Below are 13,043 nucleotides of genomic sequence, written 5' to 3'. Positions count from 1 at the left end.
ATGACGCTTTGCGTTCTATTTGCCCATAGAGAATGTACCTCTAGTCTATTATATATTTCTTATAGATCATCTGATTCATTATGCTCTACCTTGGCCAATGATATCCTCTGATGGGGCACTTCTAGGGGTTCATCAAGCCCCTGGGGTTTGGTTGGCCTTCACTCAGGGCTGAGCCTTTAGTGTGGCAAGTCCTGCACTGTGGAAGTCCCTACCAGCAGAGGTTTCGCAGGAACCATCCCTCCCTTATTTCAGACATCTTTTTAAAAAATGGCCTTTGCAAGATAAATTTCCTCTTTCTACCCAACCAGTATTGATTGATTTTTCTGATTTTGTTTTCTATGGACACTGTTGTCAGTTTGACTTTTATACTTTATATAGCACTTTGTTATACTTTTATGATATTGATTATAAATGCATACATAAGTAAAAGTGTGTGTGTGTGTGTGTAATGATGCATTTGTAGAATGAACAGGTTCCTTGATGAGATAAGCATGGATCATCAGTACCTAATACTGTTTTTATTCTTCCTGCATCTAGCGAATTCAAGAAGTGTCATGATGCTGTTGATTATGAAAACTTCTATGCAGCCTGCGTGTTTGATAACTGCAGGATTCCCAACCGTGGCATGGAATGTGCAAGTCTTCAGATCTATGCGTTTACCTGTGCAGACCAAGGTGTCTGCATTGATTGGAGAGGGCTTACCAATGGCACATGTAGTAAGTGCATATTTCTTAAATTCATCTGGAACTATTTGGGACAACTGTAGAGCTGAGATGGGGAGCCTGTCGCTCTCCAGATTTTGTTAGACTATTAATTCTCATTAGCCCCAGCCAGCATAGGCACTGATCAGGATTATGGATGTTATAGTATAACAGCATCTGCAGAGCCACAAGTTCCCCATCCCTGTTGTAGAGTTACTGGGTATGCCTTCACAAAAGCCCACTAGCACTCTCCCATGAGTGTCTTAACTCAAGACCCATACTGTGGGTGAAGTGAAGGGATGATATTTAGGGTTTTGCCCATCTGATTCCCCTGTGTGGACTGTACAGCCCATAGTTCTCCATATCTTCTGTAGGGCATGAATTCACATGAATGCATCCAAACATTTGCACACATGCATTCTGTTATTTAAGTTATTTTTTAGATCTAGTCGCAGATCCAGTTTCCCAAAAGCTTACTGAAATACTTTTATGAACCCTGCTAATAGTTGGATATCTCAGATTCTAATAGAAAATGCAACTCTGAAAATATATTTTTCTTTTTGATGTTTTTGTTTAAAAACAGTTATCCAACAGTTTTAAAGTGCTATCACTTAGACAGAGATTTTATTTCATTGAGCTTAAAATGCCCCGGGCAAAAGCAAGTAGGAAGCTAGCACCCAATGAGTAGCTGATGAATGAGCGGGAAGGATGGAGATAGGCCACCATAGGTTATTCTCCACCCTCTCTCTTCTTTTTGTTGCCAGTTCATGATGGCACCTTATGGTGGGCTGTGCCAGGATGGACAACTATGTTTTCTCCGCATGCAAGTAGCCTATGTTACTTAGGTTATTGAGTGTGTCCAGATAAGGAAAGCACCATTAGATACTATCACTGACCAATAAGAGAGAAGAAGGTACAGAGATGAGAAAGTCTATACCAATCCGTTTATCCCACCTTCTGTGTTCCTCACTCAGTGGTTTTCTGCTTTGTTTGTTGGGAGAGCCCATATCCTGCCTTTGTTTTTTTTGTTCTTGGTTTAGAAATGCATACAGTTAAAGCAGGAAAAAATCATCATGGTTAATATTGCTGATCCTTCTGCTTCATTAATTTTTCCCTTTTTAAAAAAAATTCTAGGCGTCAGCTGCCCATCTAACAGAGTTTACAAAGCATGTGGTCCTGCTCAAGAGGAGACTTGCAAATCAGGGTAATTACTTTCCCACCAGCCCAATCTCAGTACCGTCTGTCTGCATGAACTGATGTGATGAGCTCTTTGGTACTGTCACTTAGTATAATATATGTGTATTGTATATAATGAAGTAGAGTTCCTATCCTTGGTTTCGTAGTCCACAACACCTTAAAATCCCCCAAACATCACTGTCTGGCCTAGAAATTCCACACTCATAGTGCATGCCAATCAGTGTGCAGTTCACACATACACTTGGCAAGGGTGGTAGAGGGAGCACCCAAGCCATATATGCCATACATGTGACGTAGGTGCTGCAATATGCATACAGTTCTACAACCTTACTCCCAATTTGTTTGATATTTCACTCTCCATTTCAGTAGGAAGCTCACATTAATCAGGCCTGTTCAAATATTATCTCACTGTATGAGAATACAGTCTGCATTTGGATGTGGACGAACACTAATCAGTTCTTCACGACACATTTACTCAGCATTTGGTGACTCTCAGGTCAATGTGCAAAGGACCTCTCTTGGAATGCATTGTGTTCATATGCCCATTAACCATGGTCTTTTGTTGCTCTGGATTATTTCATGCATAAGAGATGGTGCAAGGCATGCAACTCGGTCCTTACCTGAGTTAATCTGTAGTAACTCCACAAATTTTACTGGCTGGATTATGTATGATTTTTTGTTACCTGAAAGGCAGTGGAATTCTCTGCCTACTTCCTCTGAACCCACCCTGTCATCCTTGCACAGACCCCTATAAATATATGTTGTTTCCATCATGCAACACAAATAAATATATGACCTCCATATGTGGTCTCTAGAATGCAGTGCAATATTGACACAATAATCCAGAACATCCCCAAAATCAGAACAGTTATTTTCTCCACTCGTACATTAGCAAGTTGTGACTTCAGCTATATACCTGTATATCTACAGATAAAGGGATATTGATAGATATGTCATAGATTTATCATTTGCAATATCATTGGCTTAAATTATAAATTTCTGTTATGCTGTATGAGAAGAATCCTGACTTTTTGAACTGTTTATCTATTGTAGCTTAATAGGCGTCAACCAAACCCAACAAATTGAAGGCTGCTTCTGCCCTGAAGGGACAACACTTTATGATGCTGGTGTGGATGTTTGTGTGAAAACCTGTGGTGAGTTTTCATTCTGATTCTTCTTTCCCCCAGGAATTTAGGCTACAATTCTATGACTCCTGGAAGGGTATTGCGTGGGCCATAGGATTTTTTGCATCTCCTTCTCTGTGGGTGGAGAGTAAAACCCATGGGTGGAGAAGGACGTCTGAGCCTCCTCACTGCAGCTGTAGAAACCTCTACAGATGTCCCTCTTTTGCTGATTGGCGTAGGAGGGGAAACTGGCCTCTGTCCCTCTTTCCTTCCCTCCCTCCTCTGATGTCCTCCAGCGTCTCTGCCTCTCAGAGGCTTCTGCGGCTGTTTGTTGCAGCAGCCCTGGCTACAAGCTCCCCAGGCAAATGGTGCCTCTGGGGCTGGCCAAGCGTTGCTGGTTGCCAGGAGCTGAGGCGGCCTCAGAGTATGCAAGGAAGTGGGCTAGGGAGCCCAGCCAGCTAGCCCACCAGCCCTTGCTGTTAGGAATGGACAGACAAGTGGGAAGCCCGGCAGGCAGGCACTGCATTGGCCTTTCTTGTGCTTGCTGTGTGCAAGGCCTGTCTGGGAGCTGAGTGCCCGGTGCTGAAGGGGAGCCTTTCTGCCATGCAGGCCCGGCAGTGCCTGCTGCTGCCGGTAAGGTGCTGGCCTCACATTCAACTTTGGCCAGTCTCTGCTGGGCCACTAAGTCTGGGGGCATGGTCTTCCCAGGCCCCTGTGGAGCAGTGTGAGGAGGCACCTCTCTTTGGAGCGGGGAGGGGGCAGCTCAGAGACCAGGGGTGGCAGCTGCGGCTGCCCAGAGGACTCCCAAGGAGAAGGGAGAGTAGAGGAGGCTGAGGGAACACTCCACAAGGGAGGATATTAGAAAAAGCATAAGAGGCTGCCAGCTCTGTAGGCAAGGGGTGATATAACTGGGCTCCTGAGCCCCACAGAGGTGCCATAGAAAGAATGTAGTTGGTCAAGTGAGACATGGACTCAAAAAGGTTGAAAACCTCTGGCCTAATGAACTTATTAGTAATGGATATTTTCTTTATTCTGCTTGCAGGATGTGTTGGGCCAGATAATATACCAAGGAAGGTAAGATGCAAGTCTGTTTGTTTTGTGTTCCTTTTTTGCTGAATTGTAAGTATTCAGTTGTAAGTTTGCTTTACTTTGGGGAAAGGAAGTGCAAAATCCCAACAACTTTGTTTTCTATTGCTCTTTCAACTATTTGGAGATAATCTCATCAAGGGATCCATCATGATAAACAGTTTTTGGAATGTAGCAGAATTAGGACTGAAATAAAATGACCTACCAAAATTAGATCCCTTCTGCTATCTTCCAAAATATATGTGAGTTATTTAGTTATTTAAATAGTTCATAGCCTGCCCATCCTTGGTAACAATACTAGAATGGATTGTAGCAAAAACAAACAAACAACAAAAAAAACCCACAAAAACAAAGCAAAGCAGAATAACCATAAACAAAACAAGTTTGATTTTCACTTGATGTTATATGACATCAGACAATTTAACCTTCAAGCCACAGATGCAAGGGAAGGTTTTTCCTCTGCACCATGACTGGAAGTGCAAAGAAATGATCTTTATTTGCAGCCACAGCTTATAACAGGTGCTCCTTGATTTTGGTTCCCTTTTCTGTTGCTGAACAAAAAAATGTGCCAAATTTAAAAAGTGCCTATTTCAAGCCAGGACTTGTAAGGAGGATCCTTGATTTGCACCTCAAGCCATGGCTGAAAAGAAAGAAATGGGAGTGCTCTTGGAGTTACCCCAATTCTTCCTTTTGACTTTGGTGCTATAGCTATGATGTCAAGTGATGAACAGGTGGGTGTGTTTATACCCCAATGGCCTCATGGTGGGTCTAATTAAGTGCACAGACTGAAGGTTCTCCACTGCTTCTGTCAGGACAAGGCATTCACCCAGAAGGTGCTGCCCAGAAGAAGTTAAAGCAGACATTCCACAAACCTCATGGACAGAAAATTTTTATTACAGTTTGTACCCTGTAGGCATTCACAAACTTAATGTGTTTTACCTTTCTTGAATGATAGTTTGGGGAGGAGTTTGAGTTTGACTGTAAGAAGTGCAGTTGCCTGGAAGGAGGCAGCGGTATTACCTGTGAGCCCCTCAAATGTCCATCAGATGATGATGTCAGCTGTGAAGGAGATGGATTCTACACGATCACTGAAGTCAATCCTGATAACAAATGCTGCTCTAAAACCACTTGTGGTAAGTCCATCTTGGTAGCCCTTTGCAATTCAAATACCTGCTTTGGAGCAACCAATGGTCAATGGTAGGGCAAATACATGAGGTTGCATTCAGCATAGTGCTAAGGTGAAGGTTCCGTCAGTGCAAGGATTCCTCCTTGTGCACCAGAGTGTTCACCCCCTTCCTGTCCCTTGTGTGCCCCCTAAATTTGCCCTGGAGCTTCTCCAAGGTTTTTGGAACAGCTTTGGGGATGATGTGGGACATGCACAGGGAGAGGAGAAAGGGGAAATCCCCTAGTGCTAATCATTGCCTTAGCACAAAAGGTTTAATACAGCCCATGATGTGTATAGGGCTATAGGTTCACTTCCCAGTGCTAGCAATTTTCAGACAGCAGAGGTACAACAGACTAGAAAGTCCCTGTAAGTTCATTGGTCTGTTTCGGTGATTAGTTGTTATTATGCTATTTTGTTTTTTGGAAAAAAAAAATAGCCAACAAGCATGTTCTACCAGTAGCAGTTGGTGGTGTGGGCAGGGCAGGGAAGGGCAGCGTTGCTCACCTGGCTTTGCAATGCTTTGTGGTTACTGCTCCTTACAAGGGGGAGAAGGAGCGAAGCAGCAGGGAGCTCAGTACAAGTGAAGGCACAGCAATGGAAGTGGTGGATTGGCCCCACTGGCCAGAGAACTACGAACTGAATAAATACCTTCAATTACAGTTTCCCCAACTATGGGAGAACTCCTGTTGCACAATGCATGATTACTTCACTGTTCAATATTCATTTGCAAGATGCCTGGTTAATTCACTGTTCAGTACTCCTGGTTGAACCCAGTTTAAGGAATTTCCCCATGTTTCTGCAATATCATTTTGCCCTTTCTTCTTTACAGTATGCAATGCCACTGACTGCACAACAGAGCCTCCTAAATGTCAGCCAGGGTATGAGTTAGTTTCTGAAGTTCCTGAAGGCCACTGCTGTCCTGATCACCGATGTGGTAAGTCTGTTTTAACAAATTATGAAAGGATAAGCATGACACATCGCATTCTGGTCCTAAGCGTGCTTAGAAGTGAATCTGGCTGTTGTCAGTGGAATTTGCTTCCCAGTTGTATCCTTAGCTTACAGTCTAATGAAGCAGTAGCCAACCTGGTGCCCTCCAGAGGTCGCAGGACCACAGCTCCTACCATCCCTGACCACTGGCTGTGCTGGCTTGGGGCTGATGGGAGTTGTAGTCCAACAACATCTGGAGAGCCACATGCTTGCCATCCCTGCTGGTGAAGGAAGCATGGTGGGGAGCTATATAACAGTGAGTACATTAAAAAAAAATATCCAGTGGCTTAATATAGAATATTTTACATGTTGCCTTTTTTTTTTTTTGTAGCGCCCAAAAACGTTTGTGTGGCTAATGGTAATGAATACACGGTAAGATTTCCTTTTCTTCCTTACTCTGCTAACAAAAGTTTCATGAAGTGATTTGTCTATTTGTCCATTTTTGGAGCCCAGTTGCACATCCAGTTTTCTAAAGAAAGGACATAATTCCAAAACACTTAATAACACATTTCTATATACATCTACTCAAGAGTAAGTCAGACTTGAGTTCAACAGGGTTTGCTCACAGGAAAATATGGCTGCCTTAGGCTGCAGTTACAAGGAACTAACCCCATTGAACAGAGTGGGACTTTCTTCTGAGTAGACAGTAGCATAGGATTATACAGTCATACTTTGGATCCTGAACGCCTTGCGACTCGAACATTTTGGCTCCCAAATGCCACAAACCTGGAAGTGGGTGTTCCGGTTTGCGAATGTTCTTTGGAACCCCAACGCCCAACGCGGCTTCTGCAGCTTCCGACTGAGTGCAGGAAGCTCCTGCAGCCAATCAGGAGCTGCGCCTTGGTTGTCGAACATTTTCGGAAGTTGAATGGACTTCCAGAATGGATTCTGTTTGGCAACCAAGGTGCGACTGTACTGTGAAATCAGTAGCAGTGTATGAAGTGGGTGGAACAGCAGAAGTAGCCTTCCACTGGCAGCACTGCTGTTCACAGAATAGGGCAAGATGAGGGGCTGGTGAGATTGAAGTGGGACTCCGGGTTGGTAGCAGTGGTGCTTCACATCCTCATGTACCTGTGGAACGCAGATGTTGCCAAATCCAGAGCTCCCCCAGGCTTGCCACTTTCTCTCACTGCCCCATCTGCATCCGGGAGAATGAAGTGCCTCCACCACTGGGAGGTCAGTGCTGCTGATCCACACCCACCCGCACCCCCCGCACTTTGCTGGTAACGATCAAATGAACAAGAGTGTGAATTGAGCAAGGATAGATATTCAAGAGGGAATTAGCAAGAGATGGAAACAAATTAAAATTAAATTAAATCTAAAGCAACTACTGCCACTGGGCCATTCTCATGTTATTCCATTTTTTATTTTTTTTGGTAGTCATTTTGTACTAAAGTAATATAAACAGGCCTGTTTCATGCTTTGCTTTGCTTATAGTTTATCTCTTGCTCCCCTATTCCAGCCTGGCTCTCAGATCTTAGGAGATAAGTGCCAGAAATGTGTCTGCACAGAGAAAAAAGACAACAGTACTTCGCTGAATTTGATCAGTTGCAGCTACATCCCATGCCCAACGATGTGCGAACAAGTAAGCACCAACCACTTTAAGAACAAAACCGAAAACCAGTTGCTATGATTATTATTACCTAGATCTAGTTCATTCTGGTTTCAGACCTGGGCTTGGGACTGAATCAGCTTTGGTTGCCCTGATAGGAAAGAGATGGGGGAGTGCAACCCTGCTGCTCTTGCTTGATCTCTCAGCAGCTTCTGATACCACTGACTATGTTATCCTGATGGATCAGGTCTGTGGGGGCACTGTTTTACAGTGGTTCCATTCTTACTTGCAGGGTTGTATCTAGAAAGTGGCACAGGGAGACTGCTCCTTGGGCCCATAACAGTCCCACAGCGCACTATTTGGCCCCCAGTGCTATTTAACATCTATATGCAACCATTAGAAGTAGTCATTGGGAGTTTTGTGGCAAGGTGTCCTCAGGATGCTGAGGATACCCAGCCCTAAAAAGGTAAAGGTACCCCTGCCCGTACGGGCCAGTCTTGACAGACTCTAGGGTTGTGCGCCCATCTCACTTAAGAGGCCGGGGGCCAGCGCTGTCCGGAGACACTTCCGGGTCACGTGGCCAGCGTGCCAAAGCTGCATCTGGCGAGCCAGCGCAGCACACGGAAACGCCGTTTACCTTCCCGCCAGTAAGTGGTCCCTATTTATCTACTTGCACCCGGGGGTGCTTTCAAACTGCTAGGTTGGCAGGCGCTGGGACCGAGCAACAGGAGCGCACCCCACCGCGGGGATTCGAACTGCCGACCTGACGATCAGCAAGCCCTAGGCGCTGAGGTTTTACCCACAGCGCCACCCGTGTCCCGCCACCCAGCCCTAGTTCTCCATTATATTCTATTCAGGAGAGGCTGTGAAAGACCGGGACCAAGTACCTGGATGCATTGGTAGACTGGATGAGGGCAGCCCTGGGAAGACAGAGGTCTTGTGGGTGGGGTGGTCCTCAGATCCAGGAGATAGACCAGTTGCCTGTCCTGGATGGGCTAACACTCCCTCTGAAGAAGCAGATACATAGTTTAGAGGTATTCCTTGAACCATCATTGTCACTCAGGTGGCCTGTATGGCTAGGAGTGCCTTTTATCCAGTTCCCTTCTACTGGTATGCAACTGGATAGGTATAACTTACCCACTGTAGTCTGTGCGTTGGTAAATCCCAAGATTGAATTATTGTAACACACTCTGTGTGAGGCTGCCCTTGCATCTATTGTATGTTTTAAATTTTAAATTATATATTTTATATGCTGCATTGTTGTAAGCCGCCTCGAGACCACATGGTGAAAAGCAGCATATACATTTTAAAATAAATAAATATAAAGGTTGATGGAACAATGTGAAGTGAAGTGGGTCTGATCAGGATGACTCAGGCCTCCTTTATACAACTTCTTTGTACATACCTGTTGAAGTTGGTATGAGTTAACATGTTCAGGGATAGGTTTCCCATCCATACCCTTTTGTGTGAAGCAAGGGTTAAGATCTACCTCTGACAGAGGGCTTCATATTTCTTTTGTATTCTTTTACTTTTTCCTCTCTTTCTCTCCCCCACACCCACTTTAAAGTTATTCCCTTTTTTCATTTTCATTTAGATTCATCTGTTTCCCCCCCCTTTCTATGCTGAAAAGTTTCAATAATAATAACATTTCAAAAAAGTGGTAGCCCTTCCCAGGTATTTTCCCTCCATCACATGAGGTGTGGGGGGGAGAGCAGAGGTGTGCCCTCCCTAGCCCCAACTCCTCACTCACATCTCCATCACAGCTCCCACATTCTTCCATGTGCTGAAGCTGAATTTCTGGAGCAGGGAGCCTTTTCGTGGTTTGAAACCTTGATCTTCCATTATTCATCTCAAAGTGGTTATATACGCCAGCACATGTAGGATCCATAGCAGTTGTCATTATCTGAACTGGCCCATAAACATTGTCATTTTGTAGATCTATAGGCTGGATTTTACATATCTGTAGGTGGGGCATTGGATTTTTTTGTAGGGGGAGGATAGGATGGAGTATGCAAGAGTGGTATAGTTGGCTGGATGATTAAGAAGCCTGAGCAGGAGCACCGCACATGGCAAAGCTTTGTTGCAGATCCCATATCATAATTGTGCATCTCTTTCTCCCTAGGGACATACTCTTATTCATCAGGATGGTGAATGTTGTGGGGTGTGTGTGCAGACAAGCTGTGTTATACGAACACCTCAGAATGATGTTTTCATCTTAAGAGTAAGTGTTTTGTGTTTTAAAGAGTCCTCAAATAGTAATGATTTTCTTGTAATTCTGAACTTCTGATGCAGGAGAAAAAGCAACTAGCATTCAGAGAAAGAGACTGGCTGCAAACGTCGAAATTTATAAATAAATCCCACATACCCTTATGGCACCCAAGTATCTGTGTGAGATCCTAGTGATGTGCATTAGTTTTAAAAATAAATGAAAAAAGAATCAAATGCATTTCCATTTATTTTAAATTTGCTTTGTGGGTACATTCATTTTTATTTTGAAATTATCATTTTTCAAATTTGACATGTCCAATCAGCATGAACATTGGCAGTGATGGTGCCTTTGAGAGAGCAGTACACTGCCTGCAAATGTTAGTGGCTGTGTAACAGCAAAGTTGTAGGCAGGCAAAAACAAAAGGAGATCACCCAAAGTTGCAGGGAGTTAATTGCTACCTCTTTCTTAACTGCCTCTGCAACGGATATCCTTTGTCCAAACTGAAATTTGGCAAAGCAACCACCCCAAGAGGGTAGTAAAAATTCTGCAAATTTCATGCCATTTGGATGGAAAGCATCAGGCTACATGCTGCAAAAGTTCAGGCATGTCTTCACCGAGAGCAACAGGAAAATAAAAACAAAGAAAATTAAAATCCGAAAAATATTGGCTTTTGAAAATGATGGAGTCCATGGAACTGGCAAGATTAACAGCAAAGAATAGAGATCAAAATGACAAAAAGTATTTAAAGAACTACTATAGTGAGAAGAAAATACGAGCAGGAGTTGAAATATGAGCAACAGTGGGAATTATTAGGACGGATAGGTCAAAATGGATGTATTGAATAGTATAGGCGAATTATGCAGCATGGAAGCTGAGGACAGGAAGTCAATGATAACGTAACTTACAGTTTATGTTAAAATTTGTAAAGTTTTTTTTGTGAAAAATTAATAAATGGACAAGTGAAGCAAAAGCAGTTAAAAGCAGATAAAATGAAACAAATATGGTTTTAGTAGTTAAAACAAAAATATTTCCCCCCATTTGCACTTTTCAAATTTCTCTTTCCCTTAGCTCCCTATTCTTCTTATTCCACTTATCTGATGCTGACAGTTTACAAAAGCTTCCTTGCTTAGTTACCAGGGAGTGATTATGGTTTGCTGCAGGTGAACAAATGAGTGCCTATTTAGTTGCAACTCCATCCTTAATCACTCCCTCACATACTTATTTTCTGTTCCTTCATTCCCACAAAACTGGCCTCAGTCCTGACTGGGACTATTCTTGGGTAAAGAGTCTTATCTTTCTACTGCAAGCTCCCTCCAACCCCAATATTTTAACCTTCCTTATGGGCCCTTCTACCATATTGGCTGCTCTGCTATTCATAAGAAAATACACATTTAGAAAACAGGAAGATGTTTTGCCAGTATTTAATTTGTTTCCTTATCTTGAATAGCCTGGTGAGCAACGGAGTGCTCCACATGACAACTGCACTATTTACAGCTGTGTGAACATACATAGGCAACTGGTCTCCTCCACCTCTTCAATAAGCTGCCCAGCATTTAACGAGGAAGCATGTCAGCCTGTGAGTAAATACTGAATATACACATTCCATCTTGTGAAAACTCCTTTAATTTGATTAGCCCACCCTATGAGCAAGAGCTGTTACAGTTGGATTTTGTGTTGAATTCTTGGCTTATCTGTCATTTTAAAGTGATGGCTGTGAAAGAAAGAAAAGATCCTGCATGGTTGGTAGTGTCATATAAATGCAGTAAGGTAAAGGTAAGTCCAGTCATGGACGACTCTGGGATTGCGTGCTCATCTCGCTCTATAGGCCGAGGGAGCTGGCGTTTGTCCGCAGACAGCTTCTGGGTCATGTGGCCAGCAGAACTAAGCTGCTTCTGGCGAACCAGAGCAGCGCACGGAAACGCCATTTACCTTCCCACCGGAGTGGTACCTATTTATCTACTTGCACTTGGACGTACTTTCAAACTGCTAGGTTGGCAGGAGCTGGGACCGAACAATGGGAGCTCACCCTGCCGCGGGGATTCGAACCACCGACCTTCCGATCAGCAAGCCCTAGGCTCAGTGGTTTAGACCACAGAGCCATCTACTCACTGCATTAAACATGTTATACTCCCCGTGAATTGGATCCAGACCAAGTTAGCTGCACTTAGCTCTCATGGAAATCAAAGTCATGACTGATGTAGGTGTAGCTACATTCTTCGTCTGAATCTGATGTAGTGTAAATAAAATATCTGGTGTATCTTCAGTTATATGCATAAATTGCTTTCTTAATAATTTTTTTTAGTCAACAGTTCCTACTGTTAAGGATTAAAGGTTAAAAAAAAGTTTAAAGGGAACAAAAAGAAACTATTCAACACACATAGACTTCTAAACCAAAGGTCTCACCCCACTGGTTCTTGAACCTTACTTCATTGTCAGGTTGGGGGCTTTGTGCTGTTCTAGTTGGATATGCAATTCAATAATACATTTTTCTTCCTAGGACACCATTGCCTATTTGCCCAGTGGCTGCTGTAAAACTTGTAAGTATCATAAATTATATATCTATGCCATCTCTCTATGTGATAAATAAATAAGCACAGTGTTTATCATACTCTGAGTACAGCCATGAGTCATCTCTGAGTATGGCTTAGTTGAGTATCACCCAAACAAAAAATAAAATGGGCCAGTTTGCTTTGATTTGCAAACTATATTCAAAAGAAGTGGGTTTGCATATTTTTACTGTAACTGCACTCTTAATATCTTGCTTTGGTTTAGATGCTCAGCTTTATATCTTGGTTCTCCTGAAATATGGTACTTTTGTCCTGCAGCTGATTCCAACCTTAAAACTAGCACATAGTGAGGGGATGCTTAGTACATCCTTCCCTAGCCTCCTCTCCCACATGGCTAGGAGCCATTCAGGCTGCACTCCTGCAAGGCTGCACTTTCCTGGGAGTAAACCCCATTCAAATCAATGGGGCTTACTTCTGAGTAAATATATAGAGGATTTTTGTGTCAGTTGTGTTAC

At 43.3% G+C, this 13,043-nt stretch overlaps 1 protein-coding gene across 1 annotated transcript in view; it reads left to right on the top strand.

The window, feature by feature from the left end:
- MUC2 (mucin 2, oligomeric mucus/gel-forming) overlaps positions 1 to 13,043 on the top strand; it is a 63,087-nt gene that overhangs the window by 48,487 nt on the left and 1,557 nt on the right. Inside the window, exons 40-50 of the mRNA XM_083459388.1 lie at positions 538 to 716; positions 1,836 to 1,905; positions 2,952 to 3,052; positions 4,065 to 4,096; positions 5,064 to 5,241; positions 6,103 to 6,207; positions 6,592 to 6,632; positions 7,723 to 7,845; positions 9,935 to 10,033; positions 11,469 to 11,597; positions 12,519 to 12,558. Coding sequence (XP_083315514.1) covers positions 538 to 716; positions 1,836 to 1,905; positions 2,952 to 3,052; positions 4,065 to 4,096; positions 5,064 to 5,241; positions 6,103 to 6,207; positions 6,592 to 6,632; positions 7,723 to 7,845; positions 9,935 to 10,033; positions 11,469 to 11,597; positions 12,519 to 12,558 — 1,097 coding nt within the window. The remainder of the gene's footprint in view (positions 1 to 537; positions 717 to 1,835; positions 1,906 to 2,951; positions 3,053 to 4,064; positions 4,097 to 5,063; positions 5,242 to 6,102; positions 6,208 to 6,591; positions 6,633 to 7,722; positions 7,846 to 9,934; positions 10,034 to 11,468; positions 11,598 to 12,518; positions 12,559 to 13,043) is intronic.

The sequence above is a fragment of the Podarcis liolepis genome (genome assembly GCF_965112155.1).
Source record: "Podarcis liolepis genome assembly, chromosome: 1".
Lineage (NCBI taxonomy): Eukaryota > Metazoa > Chordata > Lepidosauria > Squamata > Lacertidae > Podarcis > Podarcis liolepis.
This window is presented reverse-complemented; position numbering and strand designations above follow the sequence as displayed.